Raw genomic sequence first — 22,982 nt, 5'->3', positions numbered from 1 at the left:
GGCCGTAAATGGATTTAAGAGGTCCGAGACGGCTTCAGGATTACGCTGCCTCAGTATTCTGTGCTGGCAGATTTAATTACAGCAGCCTTGTGTTTAAGAGGAGGGCTTTGAGCACCGGCACCTCTTTATTTACAAATTAAGCACTGGTGTCACCTCCTACTCATAAACTGAAGATATACTTGGTGCTGCTTGTGTCTTTAGCTAGAGCATGTTTATCTGACTTCTGCCTATACTGTGGTAACATTCACACAATGACACCTTGAGTCTCACTGCTTGTTGTACTTTATGGCCTATGACGACCACCCACTTCTCCTCGCTGTAGCAATATTTTCTTTTACAGAGTAGACCTAATGCTTTGGCCTTCAGTCAGAACATAAATACAATACCTTTACTGCAGCTTAAAAGCAGGCAAAATGCAATATAAAAGTATACTGACACCATACCAAGCCACAGAGTGAACCAGAATTGTTTATCAAAATACTTTATTTCTGGAGAATCTACCCACTTCATCCCCAAAAAAGACCCTCTTTGTTGGCCAGACACCTTAACAATACCTTTGAGTTATTTTGTTTCCCCCTCTTTGAAAGAAATAAAACAATCTTATGTTTAAAACAAAAGACAGGCATAATTTTCATTCAAACTTCATCAAATATATATATAAGTATATATATATATATTCATTCCTTGTAAGAGTGGAACAGAGGGAAGGGGAGGGAGAAGGGTAGATATGCCAGTAGTTCACAGCAGATTTCGGTTTCTGTTTTGGACAGTATAAAGGACTGCATTTCTGAAGCCGCGACACAGCAAGGAAAGCTAAAATACAACTCATGGCACTGCGTGGAACGGGAGCAGATGGGGTAGTATTCCTTTACAGAGACTGAAACTGTTTCCTCCATGCATAAGTTACATTGACGAGTCACTAAAGCCTGAAGTCTTTATACAAGTTTGCTCGGTTTCTCTGGTGCTGTGTGCTTACATATGGAGGAAGGCGATCACTGCGTTCTGAAGCTGCGCTAGCCAGATCGGACAGCTTTTGCCTTTCTCGTTTGAAGGCGCTGGCTATTTTGTACATTTTATTAAGTTTAAAAAGAACTTGCAGCCAAAATAAGACAACTCCAAAAACCCCAAAATGGCTGTTCTTACACTATTTATAAAAACAACAAATTGTCTTTCTTCCATAGATGTTCGCTCATAGGTTCATACCCGTGTGTTATACTTTTCCTGGAATTTTTGCTCGTTTGCGGGCAATGGCATCCTCTACAGCTTTCAGTTGTTTCAGAAGCTCCTCTCGCCGTGTCAAGGTGCTAGTTTTGCTAGATTTTGCACTGGTTGATGCTACCTGCCCGGCATCAGCTGGTTTGCCTGGTACACTTGTAACCTTACCAGGAACACTAGTCACCTTGCTGGGCCCGCTTGTACTCTTGCTTGGTCCACTGATACTTTTGCTGGGCCCCCCTACGCTCTTGCTGGGAACACTTGAAACTTTGACCGGACTGGTCTGAACTTTGACAAGTCCACTTGGAATTTTGCTGGGACCGGTTGGAATTTTGTTAGCACCAGTCAGAACTTTGTTAGACCCACTTGGAACTTTGCTGGAACTGCTTGGAACTTTGCTGGAACTACTTGGAACTTTGCTGGAACTGCTTGTGGTTTTTGTCGGTCCACTGGGTATCTTCACCGGCCCACTCGCAGTCTTCCCTGACCCACTTGTGGCCTTGGTTGGCATGCTTGGGCTTTTGCTTGGTATGTTTGTTACCTTGCCTGAGCTCTTCGGCGGTGGAGATAATGCCCGCTTCCTATAATAGAAAGGAGGTCCAAGCATTAGCACTAGAACAAACTGGCCAGTGTGACACATTTCACAAAGATATTAAAACATGCAGCATAGCCGGGCTTTACCAAATCTCGATTAGTATGTTTTTTAGTAACTGTAACTGCAACATTCGCAATGTTTAGAAAAACAGGGTACAGCGGTTCTGCCTGGGGTTTTAGAAACTAGAAGGGGATACATACAGCAACAGGACTCTGGATGATCCTTCACGTGATGTGCTTATTGCAACTGGTGGAGTACGCTGGAAAAAGGACTCCATTAGAGGCAAACATCGAGTGGGTTTAAATAAGGTGAAACTCACCTATTTACTAGACTGAACAATTTGGATATTGCTTAGCCACTTGCAGGAATATCTCAAAGGATAATGCCATTTAACCACATGGGAAAAAACGTGGAGTATCCTCCATCACTAATTGAAAAATGTAGACCTAAAAAAGATAACAGCACAAGCATCCCAACCTCCAAGGAACGGGACTAAAACTGCAAAAATGGTTGCCAAGATCAACTCATAACTTCAAACTCTAAAGACAACTACGTGCTATATGTAACTGGACACCTACTGATCCCAAAAAGCCTAAACTGAAATGTAATGACAATAAACCCCTAAAACGCCCTGAAGCATCAAGCCCTGGAAGCTTGCCAGAAGGAATTCAATCCACACAACTCTGTTTTGTGCCTAAGACTGTGGCTACACCTGGTAGGCACCTTTTGGCACTGAGGTAGTGAACGCATACTTATATGTCGTGCAGACCAGAGAAAACGTACGTGACCCATGACCTTGCCCTCAAAGATTACCTTAAGAAAAAGATTTATTGTACGCCAACCTGCTACAAACCGTCTACACCAATGGTCAGGAATATCACAAGTATATTGGCAATAGTGAAAAACAAAAATGTATAGAAAATGAAGTTATCATTACATCAGTTGCTATGTCTTTTTATGCCCTACACAGCCTAGTGCGAATTACAAGTAGCTAGGTAATCTGCCATAATGAGATGAGATGCAGAACCATGTGATGCTCAGGACCCAAACGTTCACTATCCTAAAGTGTGGGACTGAATTTCATCTAAATAATATTTTATCTCAGTTCCCTTTCTCAGTTAACAGTCATTCTCATCTGAGAAGCTGCCACACAATAATGGCGTTAAACACATTCCCAGAGGGAGTGAACTTTGGCTTTGAGGAACACAAAATCAAACTATTTGCTGACGATGTCTTCTTGAACCTAACGGAGCCGAGCTCATCCCTGGCAGGGGTTTGTAGATACTTGAAGGATTACGAAAAGATATCAGGGATTAGGATCAACACAGACAAATCAGTGAATCTAAATGTGTTTTTCCCAGTGATCACAAGAAACACCTAAGTGATACCTGCCCTGTGAAATGGGAAACATATACAATAAAATACGTAGGCATCTATATCACAAACTCGGTTTCACATGGACCAAGACTGGCCTAAATTAAAGGAGCAGTTAATAGAGGATCTGATCAAGTTGAAGGGGCAATTTAATAAATGTAGTGAAAATGAATATGCTCCCTCGTCTTTTATATCTGTTCCAATCAACACCTATAGCCATACCTAAAACTGGGTTGCGATTCCTTCAGAATTACAATACAAAATATGTGGGGGAGGGAGAGATTGAGTGAGACTTAGCAAAAAAAAATGTAACGCCCCCCCTGGAGAAAGATGGTTTGTCACCTAAGATGTCTCCAAATACAACCAAGCAGCCCAATTCAGAATATTAACAGAATTGTCAATGCATGAATTCGAAACGCAGTATCTCTATATGGATAGAGTGCTGGCGGGAACAGTGCTTTGGGACCTACCATGGCTACCTAAATGTCAAAGACCTGGATCGCTCTATCAGATGTAACTAAAACATCTGAAATATGGGACCACATATTTGGCAAAAGGTCTCTCGACATCTGTGGCATCATACACATCGAACCCAAATTTCCTCTAAGTCTTGACACGGGCTGATTCAGAATTGGAAAAACGGGGGTTGCCTCATGATACGTAACATGTTTCACAATGGAAAAAAATCAACACCTTCTGAGACTATATAAGAGATTTTAAAGTAGACAATGTGAAAGGTTGCAATTTGTTCAGATAAGACATTGGGTGATGCATCAGTGCATCACGGACCAGGCAACTAGAACCCTCAACGCCATCTGAAAAACTGCTTGATATATATGACACCACCAAAGGGCTCATAAGGACTCTGTACCAAATCTTGATGGCCAAAGCGGTTGACTCGAAACAGTTCTACTAAAAAGCATGGGAAAGGGAGCGGACACAAACATACAGAGATAAAATGTGGACTTCACAATGGCAATCTTATGCAAAATAATTAGGTCTACAACATAGAGAGGCAGACTATAAAATACTTATGAAGTGGTATCTCAAATCTTAAAAACGCAAGACCTTGTATCCATCCACATCAGACAAACCTAGAGGTACAGAACTGACAAAGGTACAGTCACCTAGATCTGGTGGGTATGTCCAGTGATTCAGACGGTCAGGAAAGAATTTGTGAGCCACATAGACTCCATAATAGTGGAGGCAAAGGGCTGCTGGAGCACATTCTAGGGGCAGCTAAATGACTGATCACAGCATTCTGGAAAAAAGATGACGACACCATAAACAGAATTATGGATACGAAATCTATGGCAAACAATTCCTCTGGAGAAACTATCTATCTGCTAGAAAACAGTAAAAAATGGAGGAATTTGAACCCAACTGCAACAATAGCTTACCTCTATAAAGATGACACTGTCCATGTTCTTTCAACAGGACTAGGTCATAGTTAATCACTTAATGAAAACACTCAAGCTGAGGTAGCATCACAGATGGCGAGGGTGGACTCTGTTAAGGCAGCTGATCTGGACAAAGCAAGCACGATAGCCGTGTTCCTGGGGAAGGGGTGGGCGGGATTCTGGATTGATTTATTGTGGTTTATCTTTTTGTTTAATGCCATATGCAGAATATGGGGCATGAGGCAGTGGATGTTGAGTTTGATATACTAAAGAGATATACACCATACCCTGATGTATAGGCCTGTAATTTGCAAACCAAAAATCAATAAAACTTCTTATACAATATTCTCAGATTTTATTTTGACAAAAGAAGCAGTTCAGGTTTTAGTGACCAATTTCTTATCACTTATGGTGCTACAGATGTAGCCAAATATGCTTCCAAAACCGTTTTTGCAGGCTGGATTGATTCCTACATCTCCTAATGTGCTCTGCAACAGCAATACTCTTCTACTGAATCTACTAGGAGAACAAGCTACTTACCTTCAGTAAGACGTTATCTGGTAGAGATTATGCATAGCTGAAGATTCCTTATCTTTGAAGTCTCCCCAGGCATATCAGACTGGATCCAGGAGATTTTTTGTGAGCAGTACCCCTGAGCGCTGGTAGGTGGCGTTGGTCAGCTCAGCGAGGCATCATCCAAGTCAAAGGTGACGTCCGATTCACCTGTATAGGTGCCACCTCAGCGCACCGACGTCAGTTACTTTTCACAACTTTCTACTCCAGAAGTACAGCGCCATGAAGTGCATTGCCACTGGTGTGTCCAAACTAAGGCTCTAAAAGGGTTGAATCCTGACCCTAGAAATCTGTCCACAGAATGGATGTGTCGGTAAGGAATCTGCAGCTAGATATAGTCTCTACCAGATAAGGTGTTAGCAAAGGTAAGTAACTTGCTCATCTGAAAGAGACTTCTTGTCGTAGGTTCCTTACCTTTGAATGGATATCCAAGCAATACCATCCCCGGTGGTGGGTCTGCAGACAAACTCAGACTAAGAAGTCTTGTAGAACTAAACAGGCAAAGTGCCCGTCCCTGTGGACCCGACTGTCCAGGCAATAATGCTTGTTTAACATGTGCAGGGAATCCCACAATGCTGCCTGGCAGATGTCCAGGACTCCATGTACCATGCAGTGGTCGCACCTTTAGCTCTGGTAGAATGAGCGCGTAAGTGTTCAGGAGGCTGCTTCTTTGCTAGTGCGTAACATCTTGATGCGTAGAATGACCCCCTGGAGAGACTGTCAGTTTCTGCACCGCCCGACCTTCCTTAGCACCAACACACCTCAAGAAGAGTTGGTTGTCTACCCAGAACTCTCATGTGTGGTCAAGGTAGAACAACAACGCTCTTCTTGGGTCTAGACGGTGGGGTTGCTCCTCTTCTTTAGAGGGATGTGGAGGAGCATAATAAGTGGACAAGGTGACAGATTGGCCCACATGAAATAGTGTTACCACTTTCGTCAGGAAAGATGCACTAGTGCGAAGCACCAGTTTGTCTAGAAACAGAGAGTAAGGAAGGCTTGGAAGATAAAACCTGCAGCTCACTCACCCTTTGGGCTGACGTAATCACCACAAGAAAAGCGGTTTTGATTGTGAGCAGCCTAAGGGGACAATTGTGCAAAGGCTCGAAGGGGGTGCACATCAAGAAAGTGAGAACCAAGTTAAGGTTCCACTGAGACATAATGAAAGGAGAAGGGTGAAACATATAAACAAAGCCCTTTAAAAATCTAAGTTCAAAGAGGGTTGATCAAGCAGCCGCAAGAAGGCAGACAGAGCAGAAAAATAACCCTTTAGAGTGCCCAAAGCAGAGCCCTGCTGGGCAAGGGTAAGCATTAGAAGCTAAATGTCAGAAAGGGAAGCCGAAAGTGGGTTAATTGACTTTTCTTTACAATATGATACAAATTGCTTCCAACAGCAGGCGTAAACAGACTTGGTGGAGGGACACCTGGATGCCAGAGTAACATTACAGACTTCGGGAGGAAGGTCAAAAGCTATCAATTGCTGCCACTCAATCACCACGCAAGAAGTCAATGAGTTGACAGGTTTGAATGGAGGACCCTCTCCTGTTGCTGCAACAGAAGATCCTCCTGAAGGGGCACCATGATCGGAGGATCAACACTTATTCAGAAGCTCAGGATACCAGACTCTCTTGCCCAATCTGAAGCCACATCTTCTTGAGAACACTGGGCTGGAGTGGTAGGAGTGGAAAGGCGTTCAAGAGGCCTGATCTCCATTCAAGACAAAAAGTGTCTCCAAATGAGTCTCACCTTGCAAACTACAACGCACAAAATTGCTGACATTGTATGTTCTCGGCTGAGGCGAACAGATCTAACCAAAGCACTCCCTACAGCTGAAAGAGACCTTGCGCCACCTCTGCGCACCACTTGTGATTCACTAGACATCAACGGCCGAGTTTGTCCGCTCTGGTGTTCAAGGAACCCGTAAGATATTAAACCACCAAAGATATGACCTGCTTTTCTAGCCATGTCCAGAGACGCAGGGCCTCTTGACAGAGGGTCCACAACCTCATCCTTCACTGTTTATTGCAGTACCACATAGTGGTGGTGTTGTCCATGAACAGTTGCACTAGCCTTATCTTGATGGAGTGTAGGAAGGCTTTCAATGCCAGATGAATCGCATGGAGCTCTATTAAGTTTATGTGGAGTATGGATTCCACTGGAGAACAGAGTCCTTGGATCTCCACCTCTCCTAAATGACCACCCCATTTCAAGGGTGATGTATCTGTCACTACTGTGAGACCTGGCTGTGGAAGGCAGAGGGGTCGACCTCAGATTCAATCACGGTTCGTTAGCCACCATGCAGAGGTCTTGCAGTTCCCTCTGAGATTTGGACTATGTCGGAGAGATTCTCCTGATTTTGCGTCCACTGGAACTTCAGGTCTCACTGCAAAGCTCGCATATGCCATCTGGCATGTGTCGCTAGCAGGATTGAGCAGGCCATGAGGCTCAGCAGCCTCAGAGTCAGTTTCACAGAAACTCAGGATAAAGGCTGAGACATAGGTATTATAGCCAGAAGAACGAGTTACTTACCTTCGGTAACGACTTTTCTGGTGGATACATTAGCTACCTGTGGATTCCTCACCTAATGAATACTCCCATGGCGCCAGCATTAGACGGAAATCTTCTTCCTAGTCTCTGCACGTCGACGAGGACGTCACTCTAGCCCACGCGATGCCGTCTGACGTCATACGGGCAATAAGAGGTCCTCGACGACGTGCCGACGTCAGTACCAACATTTTTTACGTGCATGAGAACAACAACCCAATGCAATGAAAGAGCAAGGCAACATCCCATAACATTGTAAAATACACAACATTGCAATAAAATGGCTGTAAATTTAATATAACTCTTTTTTTTTTTTTTTTAAACCAACAAATATATGCAAATCATGTATATACATAAAGATATATATATATATATATATATATATATATATATATATATAAATATACACAAGTATCCATATATACAACATCTATTGCAACCTTGAATACCAAGAGGAGCGCACTCAAGGATTACTTGGTAAGACCAGAAAGGCAACGGGGAGGCGGGTGGGACCGTGAGGAATCCACAGGAAGCTAATGTATCCACCAGAAAAGTTGTTACCGAAGGTAAGTAACTCGTTCTTCTGATGGATACAACTACCTGTGGATTCCTCACCTAATGAATAGAGTCCCAAAGCAGTACCACTCCCGGTGGAGGGTGCCTGTATGGTCAAACCAAGAAATCCTGCAGCACTGACCGTGCAAAATGGCCGTCCCTTCTGACCTCAGAGTCCAAACAGTAATGTTTCGCAAAAGTGTGAAGGGACGACCAAGTTGCGGCCTTGCAGATGTCGACCACAGGAACACCTCTGGCCAAGGCCGTAGTGGCCGACTTAGCTCTGGTGGAATGAGCTCTAATGCCATCAGGAGGATCCTTCTTTGCCAAAGAGTAACAGATTTTAATGCAAAGAACAACCCACCTGGAGAGTGTTCTCTTGTGGACTGCCTTTCCTCTCCTCTTGCCCACGTATCCGATGAACAGCTGATCCTCCAGCCTGAAATCCTTCGTTCTATCAATGAAGAAGCTCAACGCCCTCTTTGGGTCCAATCGATGTAGTCTCTCTTCCTCCTTTGAAGGATGAGGCGGAGGATAGAACGTGGACAAAGTAATTGTCTGGGCCAAATGGAAGGGTGAAACAACCTTCGGGAGGAAAGCAGCCTTGGTCCTCAACACCACCTTATCCCCATAAAAAGTTGTATAAGGGGGTTTTACCGATAAGGCCTGCAACTCACTCACTCTCCTTGCAGATGTTATAGCCACCAGGAAGACTGTTTTAATAACCAAATACCTTAATGGGCAAGAATGCATAGGCTCAAAAGGGGACCCCATAAGGAAAGTGAGGACCAAGGACAAATCCCATTGAGGCATCACGAATGGTTTTGGAGGATATTTATTTAGAAGACCTTTCAAGAATCTGAGAACAATAGGGGATTTAAATAACGATGGTTGATCTGGAAGACAAATGAAGGCTGACAGGGCAGACAAATAACCTTTAATGGTAGCCACTGCACAACCTTTCTGCGCTAGAGACAGAGCAAAAGACAAAACATCTGACAGATGAGCATGTAAGGGATCAATCTGTCTCTCTCCACACCAGATAACAAATTTAGACCACCTATTAGCGTAGATAGATTTAGTGGAGTGTCGCCTGGTCGCTAATATAACATCCACTACATCAGGCGGGAGAGAGAAGGAACTCAGGTTGCCCCGTTCAATCTCCAGGCATGTAGGTGTAGACTCTGGAGGTTGGGGTGTAAAACCTGCCCCTGCGACTGCGAGAGGAGGTCTGCCCTGAGAGGGAGACGGAGCGGAGGGCACAGCGAGAGTTGGAGAAGGTCGGAGTACCACACCCTCCTTGGCCAATCCGGAGCTATTAAGATGACTTGAGCCCGGTCTTGGCGAATCTTCCTCAACACTCGAGGAATCAAGGGTATGGGGGGAAACGCGTAAAGCAACTGGACGCACCAGGTTATCAGAAACGCGTCCCCCAATGCTCCCTGCACCGGATACTGGAGGCTGCAGAATAACGGACAATGCGCGTTCTCCCGAGTGGCAAACAGATCTATCCGAGGAAACCCCCACATCTGGAAGATTAAACGGACTTGATCTGGATGGAGACGCCACTCGTGGTCGGCCGAGAATTGGCGACTGAGACTGTCCGCACGTACATTCAAGACCCCGGCCAGATGATTTGCTACCAAGCAAATCTGATGGTCCTTTGCCCAGGACCATAGTCGAAGAGCTTCTCTGCAGAGAAGGTACGACCCTACTCCTCCCTGTTTGTTTATGTACCACATCGTGGTAGTATTGTCCGTCAGGACCTGTACCGACTGACCACGAAGGGAAGGGAGGAAGGCCTTGAGAGCCAGACGTACAGCCCGTAACTCTAACAGATTGATATGAAACCTCTGTTCCTCTGGAGACCAAAGTCCTTTGATCTCCAGATCCCCCAGATGAGCTCCCCACCCTAGAGTGGAAGCATCCGTTATGACCGTGGCCACTGGTGGCGACTGCGCGAACGGCTTTCCTTGTGAAAGATTGTTGCTCGCAATCCACCACTTCAAGTCCACAGCAGCATCTCTGGAGATCTTGACCGCACCTTCTAGATCTCCCTTGTGTTGAGACCACTGCCTTCGGAGGCACCACTGAAGAGCCCTCATGTGCCAGCGAGCATGCGTGACCAACAGTATGCAGGAGGCAAATAGACCGAGCAGACGAAGGACCTTGAGGACTGGAACTACCGCTCCATTTCGAAACATTGGAACCAATTCCTGAATATCTTGAACCCGCTGAGGCGGAATAAAGGCTCGATTCAATGTTGTATCCAGTACTGCCCCTATGAACAGGAGGCGCTGAGAGGGCTCCAGGTGAGATTTGGGCATGTTCACCGAAAAGCCCAGGTCGAACAACAACTGGGTTGTTGACTGCAGATGATACGACACAAGCTCCGGGGACTTGGCTTTGATCAACCAGTCGTCCAAGTAAGGGAATACTGCTATCCCCTTCATTCTGAGCTCTGCCGCAACCACTGACATCACCTTCGTGAAGACTCGAGGTGCTGAAGTAAGACCAAACGGGAGGACCGCAAACTGATAGTGCTGCGACCCTACCACAAACCGGAGATACTTCCTGTGCGACTTGAGTATCGGGATATGAAAATAAGCATCCTGCAAGTCGACAGACACCATCCAATCTTCTTTGTTCAACGCCAAAAGCACCTGTGCTAGGGTCAGCATCTTGAACTTTTCCTGATTGAGGAACCAATTCAAGATCCTCAGATCCAGGATCGGTCTCAACCGACCATCTTTCTTGGGAATCAGGAAGTACCTTGAGTAACAACCTTGACCCCTTTCCTGCTCTGGAACCAACTCCACTGCGCCCTTTGAAAGGAGGACTTGAACCTCCTGTTCTAGCAACAGGAGGTGTTCTTCTGAACAATAAAATGGGCGGGGCGGGAGGGGGGGCGGAAACTCCCGAAAGGGAAGGGTGTAGCCTTTCTCCACAATACTGATAACCCAAGTGTCCGTTGTAATAGTCTCCCACTTGTGGAGAAAATGCCGTAATCTTCCCCCTACAGGAGAGGAGTGAGTGGGAAATGGTGGAAGCCTAAGGCTGCTTTCCCTGCTGCACCCCTCCAGAGGACGAGGAAGAGGCAGAGTGCTGTTGAGAGGCTCCTCTGGTGCGGGCCCTACCTCTCCCTCTAAATGATCTATAGGGGTGAGAAGAGGCGGCTTGCTGGAACCTCCCCCGAAAGGAAGAGGCGGAAGAGCCACGCCCAAATCCACGAAACCTCCTGAAAAATCTGGAAGAGGCAGAGGAAGAAGGAGCTTGCAGCCCTAACGATTTGGCTGTGGCCCTGCTCTCTTTAAATTGCTCCAAGGCCGAATCTGCCTTTGCTCCAAACAGTTTGTCCCCATCAAACGGGAGGTCTAATAGGGTCGACTGTACATCCGCAGAAAACCCTGAATTACGGAGCCAGGCCTGTCTCCTTGCCACCACAGCCGTGCCCATCGCCCTAGCCACCGAGTCGGTCGTGTCCAGTCCAGACTGGATAATCTGGGTTGCGGCAGCCTGGGCGTCTGAGACAAAATCCAAGAGTCCCTGGGGAAGCTCCGTAAAAGAAGATGAAATATCATCCATAAGAGCATGGACATATCTCCCCAGAATGCAAGTTGCGTTGGTGGCCTTCAACGCCAAACTGCAAGAAGAAAATATTTTCTTGGATTGCGCATCCAGTTTTTTGGAGTCCCTGTCCCCTGGCACCGTCGGGAAGGATCCAGGCGCTGATTTTGAAGAACAGGAGGCTTGTACCACCAAGCTCTCCGGCGTAGGGTGTCTTGAAAGAAAGCCAGGGTCAGATGGTGCAGTCCGATATCTCCTGGCCACAGCCCTATGAACTGCTGAGGAAGATACAGGCTTCTTCCACACCTCCAACACGGGATCAAGCAAAGCCTCATTAAACGGCAAGAGAGGCTCCGCTGCAGCAGAGGCCGGATGCAGCACCTCCGTTAATAAATTCTGCTTCGCCTCTGCCACTGGCAAAGGCAGGCCCAGAAAATTAGCCGCCTTCCTCACCACCGCGTGAAAGGAAACAGCCTCCTCCGTATACTCCCCTGGAGATGAAAGGTCCCACTCAGGGGAAGTATCCAGCCCACTGGCCGTAACCAGACCATGCAGTCCATCACCCGAGTCCTCAACCTCTCCTTCCTCCAGGACTCGATGGTACTCCTGCTCTTCCAACAGACGGAGAGCACGCCTCCTTGAATGTAGTCTCTGCTCAATGCGCGGAGTCGACATGGCCTCTGCCGAAGTCGAAGATCGGCGCCGATCTCCAGAAGCATCCGACGCCGCATCCGGCACACAGACAGCTTCGGCGCCGATGAAGGAACAGGACAAAGGGATCTTGGAGCCGATGGACCCACCGGAGTCACAGGACAAAATCCCGACGTCGACGGGATGGAAACATCCGGAGCCAATCCCTCTGAAGCCACCGGAGCGGCCACCGGCGCCGAGCCCACATTCCCAAAAGGGAGAAAGGGCATAAAGGGTGCCGGCCGAAGAGGCGCAGGATCACCCAATGAAAAGGCCAAAGGCCCCGAAGGACCAGACGGAGCACCTCCTGGAGCCATCTGCTGAAAGATGGTATACATCGCATTCAGAAATGCGGTACTATCGGCTCCAGGGGCTGGAAAAGCCGGATACTGGGGTGCCTGGATCGAAGGCGACCCAGACGCCGGCCTCGACGTCCGCGACGCCGGAGACATCACAAGAGGCTGCATCACCTCAACCACAGACGCTTGTCCAGGCGAAGTCGGTGACGCCAGAGAGGGCAACGGCGTCGATGGATGCGGCGTGACCGTGGGACTGACCTCCCAAGTCCTCTGACGTCGAGCCGAAGGCGACCTCGAACGAGTCTCCTTGCTTGAATGACGCCGTGAATCTCTACGGCGCCGGGAGTCTCGATGACGCCGATGAGACCTTGGCGAGGAAGACTTCTTGTGATGTTTTTCCTTTCTCTTCGACTTCGCCAGGAATAATTTAGCCTCACGTTCCTTGAGGGCCTTCGGATTCATGTGCTGACATGAATCGCAAGTCACAAAGTCGTGATCGGAGCTCAAGCACCAGAGACAGTCGGAGTGAGGATCTGTAACGGACATCTTGCCCCCACACTCTCGACAGGGCTTGAAACCCGACTTTCTCTGAGACATTGTTACCGCAGAGAAGAACTACGCAGCAGAAAAAACACTGTAACCACTACAGTAACAGTAGCTCCCTCGAAGATAACCGCTTCGAATGCACGGAAAAAAGGGAACTGACGTCGGCACGTCGTCGAGGACCTCTTATTGCCTGTATGACGTCAGACGGCGTCGCGTGGGCTAGAGTGACGTCCTCGTCAACGTGCAGAGACTAGGAAGAAGATTTCCGTCGAATGCTGGCGCCATGGGAGTATTCATTAGGTGAGGAATCCACAGGTAGTTGTATCCATCAGAATATCCTGGTCTTGCCGCTTGGGAGGATGATCCCCAAACTGCACTGTGTCCAGAACAGCTCATATGAAACAGTCTGAGAGGGAGTCAAGTGTGACTTTAGCAGTTTGAAAGCGAACCCCAGTGAATGCAGGAGGTTCGCTGTAGTATGGAGATGGGAGACGACAGGCTTGGGTGAGCCCGCCTTCAACAGCCAGTCATCGAGATGCAGGAAGACTGGCACCCTTGATCTCTGCAGGTGAGCTGCGACAACAACTATCAACTTGGTGAACACCCGAGGGGCGCTGGTAAGGCCAAAAGGGAGCACAGTGAACTGAAAGTGCTAGTGGCCTACCGTTAACCTCTGATGGGCAGACAGGATGGGATGTGAAAATAGGCTTCCTGCAAGCCCAATGCTATCATCCAGTCTCTTGGGTCCAGGGCAGAACAGATGTGAGCCAATGTGAGCATCTTGAACTTCTCCTCTTTCAGGAAGTAGCTGAGGGTTCAGAGATCAAGGATAGGATGAACACCCTTGTCCTTTCTGGGGACCAGAACGCAGCGAGAATGGCAACCACAGCCTACTTCTGGCACTGGAACCCTCTTCTATGGCTCCCTTGGCCAAGAGAGCCACGACTCCCTCTCAGAGTATGGACAAATAATTCTTCCTCAGCCGGTCTTACCATGGAGGCAATGAGGTAAGGTTTGTTTCGAAGGGGAGAGAGTAGCCCCTTACAACGATCTGTAGAACCAACCTGTCTATTGTTATGGACTGCCAGTGGTCGAGATGATGAGGGGATCCTACCGCCAACTGGACACCCATGATCTAAATGGACAAGATTAGCTGGGTTTTGAGGCTGCAGCTGCCAACTTCACGGGGGGAGGGGAGAGGGGATTGGCGGTGTTTGGACCACACCATTGGCTACTCGACCCATGGGATTGGTAGCAACTGCACCCTGGTCCACGCAGAGGCTGGGAGGCTTGCATTGCCCAATGACTGCCATAGGATTGACAGTTGAAAGCCCCTTCCGTAGCCATGAAAGGAGCGAAAAGCAGACTGGGGATGATGCGGGGCAGCTGAGAGGCCAAAGGTCTTGGACGTAGCCCGCGAGTGCATGAAGCGCTCCAGCCCAGAATCTTCCTAGTCTTTGAAGGAACAGGTGCCATCAAAGGGCATGTCCATGAGGAAAGCCTGGACATCCCCCAAAAAGCCAGACGTTCTCAGACAAGCGTGACGTCTGAGTGCCACCAGTGCTGAAACCACTCTGCCTAGCGAGTTGGTTGTGTCCAAACCACAGCATATATTGAAATTTGCTGCATCTCTCCAGTCGGTGACTGCTTGAGAGAGAGAATAGCCAGGCCTCCTCTGGGACCTGTGGTTGGAACTGCACAACCATTTCCCACAGTGATTGGGAACAGTGGCCCAATAAGCATGTGGTGTTCACCGAACGCAATGCAAGGCTGACTGAAGAAAACATTTTCTTACCCAAGTTATCCAGCCTCGGATTCCCTGACTGGGGGGTGCAACAGGGAACACACCATAGGAAGTAGAAGCTTAGACTACCAAACTCTCCAGGGTAGTGTGTTGGGTGAGGAAGTTTGGGTCTCCTGAAGCAGGGCAATCATCCTTTCCATAGGAGCCACTGTGCTGAGTTTGGACCACGTTCCCAGAAGGACGTTGGTGAGGGCTTTGTTGAAAGGGAGCAGGAGATCATAGGAGGAAGCTCCTTTTGCAGCATCTGTCAAGATGTTGGCCTTGACTGTCACAGAAGGCAACAGATGGTCATGGTCCTGGCAGGAGTTTGAAGAATACCCAAAGGTGTATACTTGTAGAAGGCTGAAGAGGACACACAGGTTAGGAACATAAGGGCCCTTCCCTACTAGGCATAACAAGTCTGTCAACCAAGAGCAAAAGATAGTAGGTGGCATGAGTTAGGGCATGCAGTGCATACCCTATGGTGAATTTCAGAGAATTTCAGGACTTTTTCTGGTTTGTGTTCGTTGCCAAAAGTAACCTTAGCAGTGTAACCATCTGTTTGTAGTGTATTGTGCTGTAGAAATCACATGCTCTGCATACTCCTGCCTTCAAGTGTTGGACCCTGACATTTATAACTTGTTTTTCTTCGAAAATGTCTGTCAGCCCCCACCCAGTCCATTATGAAAAAGAACAATGACTCCATTTCAGACCGTTTTCCACTCTGTGAGCCAGGGCCGTAAGGGTAGTGTAGTGTAGTGTAGAAAGTGGGTGGGTGGGAGGAGCACTGCAGACCACTGGGTGGGGCAGGAGCACCGTAGACAAGTGTGTAAGGGGGCAACACAGAAGAAGGATGGAGGGGTGGGGCGGGAGGGGAAAGGCACACGTGTGCATTGTGCATAGTAAAGGAAAACATCTGTGGTCATTGCTAGCTTCCAGGGAGGACGGTGGGTGCAAGTAAATCTACAGAACTACACTACAAATGGTTACAGCTAAGTAACATTTCCCGTTTGTTGCATGTGTGGCTGTAGATTATAAAGCAGAGCCTAACCAAAGAGGTTGCTTGTGAGTAAACGATGCAAATGTTTGAAAAAGTACTCCCGGGACAGCTTTGCCAACTAAAGCCTGGCAACTCAATGGTCTGGTTCATGTGAAAAGGTGAAACCACCTTGGGTAGAAATCTAGGGTTGGCCCTTAGAACTATCCTATCTTTGTGAACCTGGACGAATGGTTCCTGTACTCAAAGAGCTTAGAGCTTACTATTAAAACTGAGGGAGCTGACTGCGACTCTGAAGGCCACCTTCAAAGACAAGAGCTGCAGATCACACGTATAGGGACTCAAAGGGAGGGTCCATAAGTTATGCAAGGACCACATTAGGGTTCCACACAGGTGCAAGGGTGTACTTGTAGGTATTAGCATCTTAGGCCTTATAGTAAGTGATGAGTGTAGTCTGTGTTGAAGTTTTGTCGCAACTGTGTTAAGTGTAAGCATACAGAAGTGTGTGGGAAGGTCTATCTTGTATAGGTGTAGAAGATAAAAAAGAAATTCCATTTGTAGACTTGTTTATGCAGCCTGCTTATGAGGCCTGAAAAATTGCTCTCCACTCCCAGCAAATGCTTTGGTGACACATGAATGTTGTTGCAGGTTGCCCAGTACCAAATCTTCTGAGCTACAGCAGACAGAGTGTGGGTGGCCCCTACTTCTGTATGTGAAATAATTGTTATAAGTAGTGTTTTCTCCTTGACAAACCAGAGGAAAGATTGTAGGACTAATCTGATGGCTAGGAGCTCCAGATAGATTTATATGGTGCACCTTACAGACAAGGTAATTTGGACAGTCAGGAGCTTCTCACCCCAAAGAGACACGCTGGTGGTGAAGGACAACAGTGGAAGTGGGTCTAGAAAGGGCCTGCCCACCAATTGGATGTTGCTGTTCCAACACAGCAGATAGTACTGAGCCTCTCTAAAGCCCTTCCGCCTGTGCCTATTGCTTTTAGAGACACTCTTGTAGCAGGTGACTGTTTAACTTGGCCTATGCTACAATCTCATTGCTTGAAGCAATCAATACCAACATTTGTGTCATCGTTCCAACAGGCAGAGCCAGGGTCAGACTAAGTGAACCTTGGGGAATTCAAGATCAGAGGAGGCAGCTGAGATGGGCAGGGCAGGGCAGGTTGTTCCAGGTCAGTGAAGTAGGAGAAGGCATGACTGCTAGATCTAGTTCTGCATATACACTGGATGTGTGCGAGTAGGAATCTGGCTGAGTGGGGGTGTCTGTTAGGTTTGAGGAAATGTATGCTGTTGTTGAGGTATGTGGGGCCAATGTTGTGTCAGGCTTTGTTTAGTTGTGTGCTTTAGGAACATGAAGACTGCTCATTTGTGGATTGGGAGTCAGTGGAGCTCTTTGAGGTGCGGGATGATATGAGTCCAGGGTGTGGGGTTGAGGGGGAGACAGGCTACTGAGTTTCATATGGTCTAAAGTCTTCTGGTAAATTGAGTGTTGATTCCAGCATGGAGTATGTTGCCGTGGTACAGCTTCCTGGTGAGGTGGGCTTGGGTGACGGTGTTGCAGGTGTTGGTGGGGAGTCTTTTTGAGTATCTTGAGCGTGTGGAAGCAGGAGACTGGGACTGCATTCACTTGACCGCTCTTGGTGAGCTGGTTGTTGATTACTATTCTGAGGTTCTTTGCTTGGGCTGCTGGGAGGGGTGTGGGTTTGAGCTTGGCAGGCTACCAAGGTGAAGTCCCAGAGCGAGTTGTCTTTGCCTAAGATTACAACTGCCTCCTTGTCTGCGTCGAGCTTTAAGCAGGTGGTGTGCATCCATCTGCGACTCTGATCAAGCAGGAGGATAAACAGGTCAGGGTATTAGGTGTCTTGCTGCAGAAAAAGAGTATGAGCCGAGTGTCAGCGTAGGATATGATGTTGAATTTGTGGGTGTGGATGATGCTGGCGAGTGGGGTCATGTAGGCTTTGAACAGAGTAGGACCGAAAGAGGATCCGTGTGAAAGTCCACAGATGAGGATGACGGCGTCCTAAGTGATGGGGGGCATGTTGTCCGACTAATACGTTATTAAAAGCCATTCACAGAATCACCATAACTCCAAAGGCAGCCTAGTCTTTCACAGTTCACCCCGCCTTACTCAGTTCGAGACAGATTAATTCTTGTAGCTTATTAAAAGAAGAATACAATTAATAAACAATCCACCTCAAACACGTTCTTGTATATACAAGACATAAACAATATTTTTTTCTGCCCTGGTATCATTTTGCCATTCCCTTCACTGGTAAATGAATCACTTTTCCTGCTTGTAAGTCAAACGTGGTACTCTCTGCTTGTGATGCCTTACATGGCTACATAGGGTTACCTTCCCCTATGCTTGGCCATATGTATGTAATTGAAGTAGACTGTAAAGGGGATCGTGATGAAGTCTTACCTGTCGGGTGGAGTAGCTGCCAATTTTGCATTCAATCCTCTTGCACGGTCTTGCTTTGGTGAGGGTGGCCTTACAGTGATTTTTCTATCACGCACTGAAGGAATAAGAAAATGAAAACTGAGTATTTACTGCCTCTGGGAAATCGTCTGAACTAAAATAACGTTCAACCCACAAATGATACAGTCATGCAAGATAGTATCAAAGCATGTCTTACACCGATAAGCAAGCCTAAGAGGTTGTACACCTCGGGGCAACCCTGGTTCAACAATTCAACAAGAGAACAAATGTGAAGGCATATTTGTAATGTATATGAAACCAGCAAAAGCCAGCATGCTGCAGCTATTCTGTATACAGTATGTTTTTATTGGCAGTGACAGCTACATTTTTAGAAGATGAGCTCCAGGGGCTGGGCTGCTGACTTTGAAAACCGAGGACTTGGGTTTGAATCCTAGTCTCAACTCAACATTAGACTGCTCAAAATCACTTCTTTGAAAATTACAATCCTGCTTCACTTCAAAAATTGAATCTTTGACCAATCACTTGAAGATCACTCACTGCTACCAGTCGTTCTTTGGTTGCTGACTACTTATCGACGCTGCCTAAATCCACATCAAGGAATAACATCCGTAGAGTTATAGGCTGAAAAGGTGTCTGTGTGATGGCAGCCTCTCAAGCAGACGACAGTTTGGACAAAAGCCAACCAAAACAATCAATTGTGCTATTGTAGAATACTGTGAATAGTATGTTTCAGAAAACCTCCCAACTCAGCCTCTCCATTGTCAGAAATACCATCACTCCACAATGGTACTTAACCTCCCAAGCGCTTGATTACTTGAACTACTTACATCTTATGTTTACGTAAATGTGCACCCCGTAAATGTAAACAAATGCAGCCGTTGGAGAAAGCATCTCTCTGGTTACTGTTCTCCCCTCTTTGTTATCGCTCATTTATGAGTTGCTCTTGAAGATTACATACTTGGTTTTGGGAATCCCAGCATGGTCGATCTCCTGGTTTTCATTTTATCAGCACAAGGTTGACCATTATCATGCTGTACTGCAATGGACGCAGTGTGGTCACAGAGAATCATTGGCAGAGCGCCAGACAGGAATTGGGTCCGAGTTTCCAAGTCCGAACATAAAAAGGCTCATATTTTTAATTAATAAAGCAGGGTCACACTAAACCTGCTTCATCTAGAAATACGATCCTGCTTTATATTAAAAAAATGAAACGCTACACTCAATACTGTCTGTTCCGCCAATCAGGGAATGGCTCACTGCTGTCAGCCATGCTACAAGGTAGTGAGAGCTATCATTTTTTGGAACCAATCCTGTTTGAAAGTATTCCAACCAATCATTCAGGCTGGCCTGCCAGCTCCAACTTTCGTGGTGACAGATTCGGGCTTGCCTAGGCCCCACCTCCAACTCTTAACTCTGAATGCACTCAGGAAATGCTATACAGCAGTGGTTCCCAACCTTTTGACTTCTGTGGACCCCCACTTCATCATAACTGGAGCCCGGGAACCCCCACTGAATCGTTATTGGAATCCAGGGACCCCCTAATGAGTCATTACTGAAAGCAGGGGACCTAATCTGTTAATATTATTACATTTTCTAAGCAGTCGCGGACCCCCTGAGAAGGCTTCACGGACCCCCAGGGGTCCCCGGACCACAGGTTGGGAACCACTGCTATACAGTTTTCCCCAAGGGAGCGTGTGTAAGACTCCTGTGTACTCAAGAGGGCATAATTCAGTGCCCATATGCATACTGTTGAATGCTGTACTGGGCATGGAAGGACTGCGCTGTGTCTCACCACTGCCACAACTGAGATACAAATTAAGTTCTGTACACGCTCCAAAGAACCGAATCAAATAATTCTCCAACGGCCGCTCTCATGCATTAGGACAGAAATGAAAAACACTCTTGCTTACCTAGTGAAGGATTAACATGCACTAACTAACCAAAAACTAGAAATTGGGCGCAGGCTAAATTCTTGAGTCAGATTAGCTTGTGACAGTCACTTAGACCAATTTTTTTTTTTTAAGTACTCTGGCAAGGGATGTCAGAACCGGAAATCTATATGCATTCCAACCGGTCCTCTGGTTGGAATGCATATAGTGTCCTTCGGCTGTTAACACTGCCACAATCAACGTGACTTCGGTTTGCTCCTGGGTGGATTCCATAGAGTCTCTGTGACTGAAATGTGGAGCCACTGATTCAGGTTCTCCTGGGTACACTTCATTTAGCTTACTAAGGCTCTTTAACCCCACCAACAGGGACGAGGGCCCGTTAACCCTATGCGGATTCTACAGTTTCCCTGGCGGATTACAGCGACGGCACGGATTTCTCTTACTGCTGGGTTGTCACATTCAGTATAACACCAAGTATCTGTTGATCCACATCGTTTGTGGAACCCACTGCATGATTTAGTCCACCTTACAAATGGCAAGTATCCACTGGGATCTACTCCCACATTCCCTGCATTAGTGCAAGTCTCCAACCCTCCTACACCTCAATCATTACCTGTTCTATTAGTCCAACTACTCTCAACACCCTTTTTGAATCCTGCAGTCTGAGGCGGCGCACAAGAACCCAATGCAACCCTGAGCACTTTGTCACCAAGTCCAAAACAAGCAATACAACTGTTCCAATACAAAGAATGAATGCAGTATCCGGAAGGCTTGGTACGTCAAGAGACCGATACGTTTCCCTCTTGCAAATGGCTAACATATTCGGTAATTCCAGGTCAAAGGTCTTCACAGTGGGAATGGGAAGGTAAAGTGCGAGGCAGGGACGGGGGTCTCCACTCCCCCCAACCACCACTGTGTGAATGGGAATGTTAACTATGAGGACAAGTAACGGGCCGGAGGCACAGTTGATGCTCACCTCTGTCTGGTGAAAGGTTTGCTCTCTTGGCTGGGGGAGAGGGCTGCCGGTCCTTGTCTGAAGGCTCGTACCTCTTCCTGCTTCCTTTATCAGCTGCCTGGAAGAGACAAGAAAATAAACTAGACAAACGCTACATAAACACTCCACAGCAAGGCAAAGGTGTCAGTGCTTAATTTCCAAGTAAAAACGTGCCGGTGGCCATAGCTCTCTTCAGACACGCGGCTGCTGCAGTTAAATGTGCGGTCACGGAATACCGAGGCAGCGTAATCCTCTTTAATCAATGTACAGCCATTTCCTGCCCCTTCAGCCCACTCTGACAGCTTTCTCCCTTTGTGCGCTTTTCCGTCTCTCTTTTCCTCCGTCTTGTCCATGTATCTTTTGCTCGCGGTAAATACTTGATGCAGAAAAAAAAAAAGTACTGGTACCCCTCACCCCCCCCTCAAGGAAACCACCAGCTCAAATCAAGCACTGAAAGGTGTGCAGAAGACGAGCGCCATGAAAAATCGGTACTTTTCCCAACGAGGTAAGCAGCATCACGGGATGCTAAAGCCACATGTGTCACCTGATATGCGCTGCTGTCACCAGGCGCACCCAACTTAGTTCCAAGAATCGCCAGTACAGGATAGCAGCCATGAACATAAAGATTGTTACCTTTATCCTTAAATAACCAGGGCCGTGAACATGTCCTGCGAGATCATTTGACTAATCCATACCTCCTCTTGGCACGAATATGCTCAAAGTCTTACGCGGTATTTTAAAATGCCAATTTGTTTGTTTTGGTACCGGCCTGGGCTCATTCCTGTTCGCTGGATGTCTGCCAATCCTCGTACAAGAAAATAGAAAAATACTTCACTTTCCTTGTACGCATTACTATTAGATTTGTTTCAATGCGTGAATTAGTTTGTGCCCTTATTTGCCTCGAATTTGACAATGTATTAAATAGTGATCCATTAACTACTGTAATGCTGGTCTTCCAAAAAAAGGTGCACGTGCACTAAAATACAAAGGGCCTCTGTTATTCATGTGTATGTACAATGTGCAAGACAAGACACACGTATCAAAAGTCGGGAAACGGAAAGAAGCATCAATCCTTTTGCACATCCTAGCCACATCAGATCAGAAATGTCGATGAACACAACACAATATCACAATTAGTAAATAAAACATAACTAACCTCCATTTGCCATAGGCAGGAATTTTGATTAGCTATTCAGTGGCTTACTTATGAAGTCACTACCAGGGCTTTGTGGGCACCAGCTAGACTGCTCAATACATTTCCGGTTCTATCCCATGGCGTTCGGAGAGGCTAAACTTATGGAATTCAAAAAAGATAGCAGTAATCATTAAAAACAGACTGCCCCAGCCAATCAGGATTTAAGCGGGAGATGCCGAGCTTGGGGCGCATATCACGGTGTTTACTGCCTGGAGGGTGCGCAATTCCAAGCAGGGTAACGATCTCTCATCTCACAGGCTCCTCCTGGGGCAGCCCTCATAGAGGTACAACTACACAGCCCACTCCAGGCTGTGC

At 47.0% G+C, this 22,982-nt stretch overlaps 1 protein-coding gene across 1 annotated transcript in view; it reads right to left on the bottom strand.

Moving 5' to 3' along the window:
• Positions 1-465: 465 nt before the first annotated feature.
• Positions 466-22,982, bottom strand: part of ZC3H18 (zinc finger CCCH-type containing 18) — a 529,487-nt gene continuing 506,970 nt past the window's right edge. The window contains exons 17-19 of the mRNA XM_069215853.1: positions 21,455-21,551; positions 18,572-18,665; positions 466-1,796 (exon numbers count right to left, since the gene is read on the bottom strand). Of these exons, the coding sequence (XP_069071954.1) occupies positions 1,211-1,796; positions 18,572-18,665; positions 21,455-21,551 (777 nt within the window). The 3' untranslated portion in view covers positions 466-1,210. The remainder of the gene's footprint in view (positions 1,797-18,571; positions 18,666-21,454; positions 21,552-22,982) is intronic.

Source organism: Pleurodeles waltl, chromosome 12, assembly GCF_031143425.1.
Source record: "Pleurodeles waltl isolate 20211129_DDA chromosome 12, aPleWal1.hap1.20221129, whole genome shotgun sequence".
Taxonomy (NCBI): domain Eukaryota; kingdom Metazoa; phylum Chordata; class Amphibia; order Caudata; family Salamandridae; genus Pleurodeles; species Pleurodeles waltl.
The sequence above is the reverse complement of the archived record's forward strand: the minus strand, read 5'-3'. Positions and strand labels throughout refer to the sequence as shown.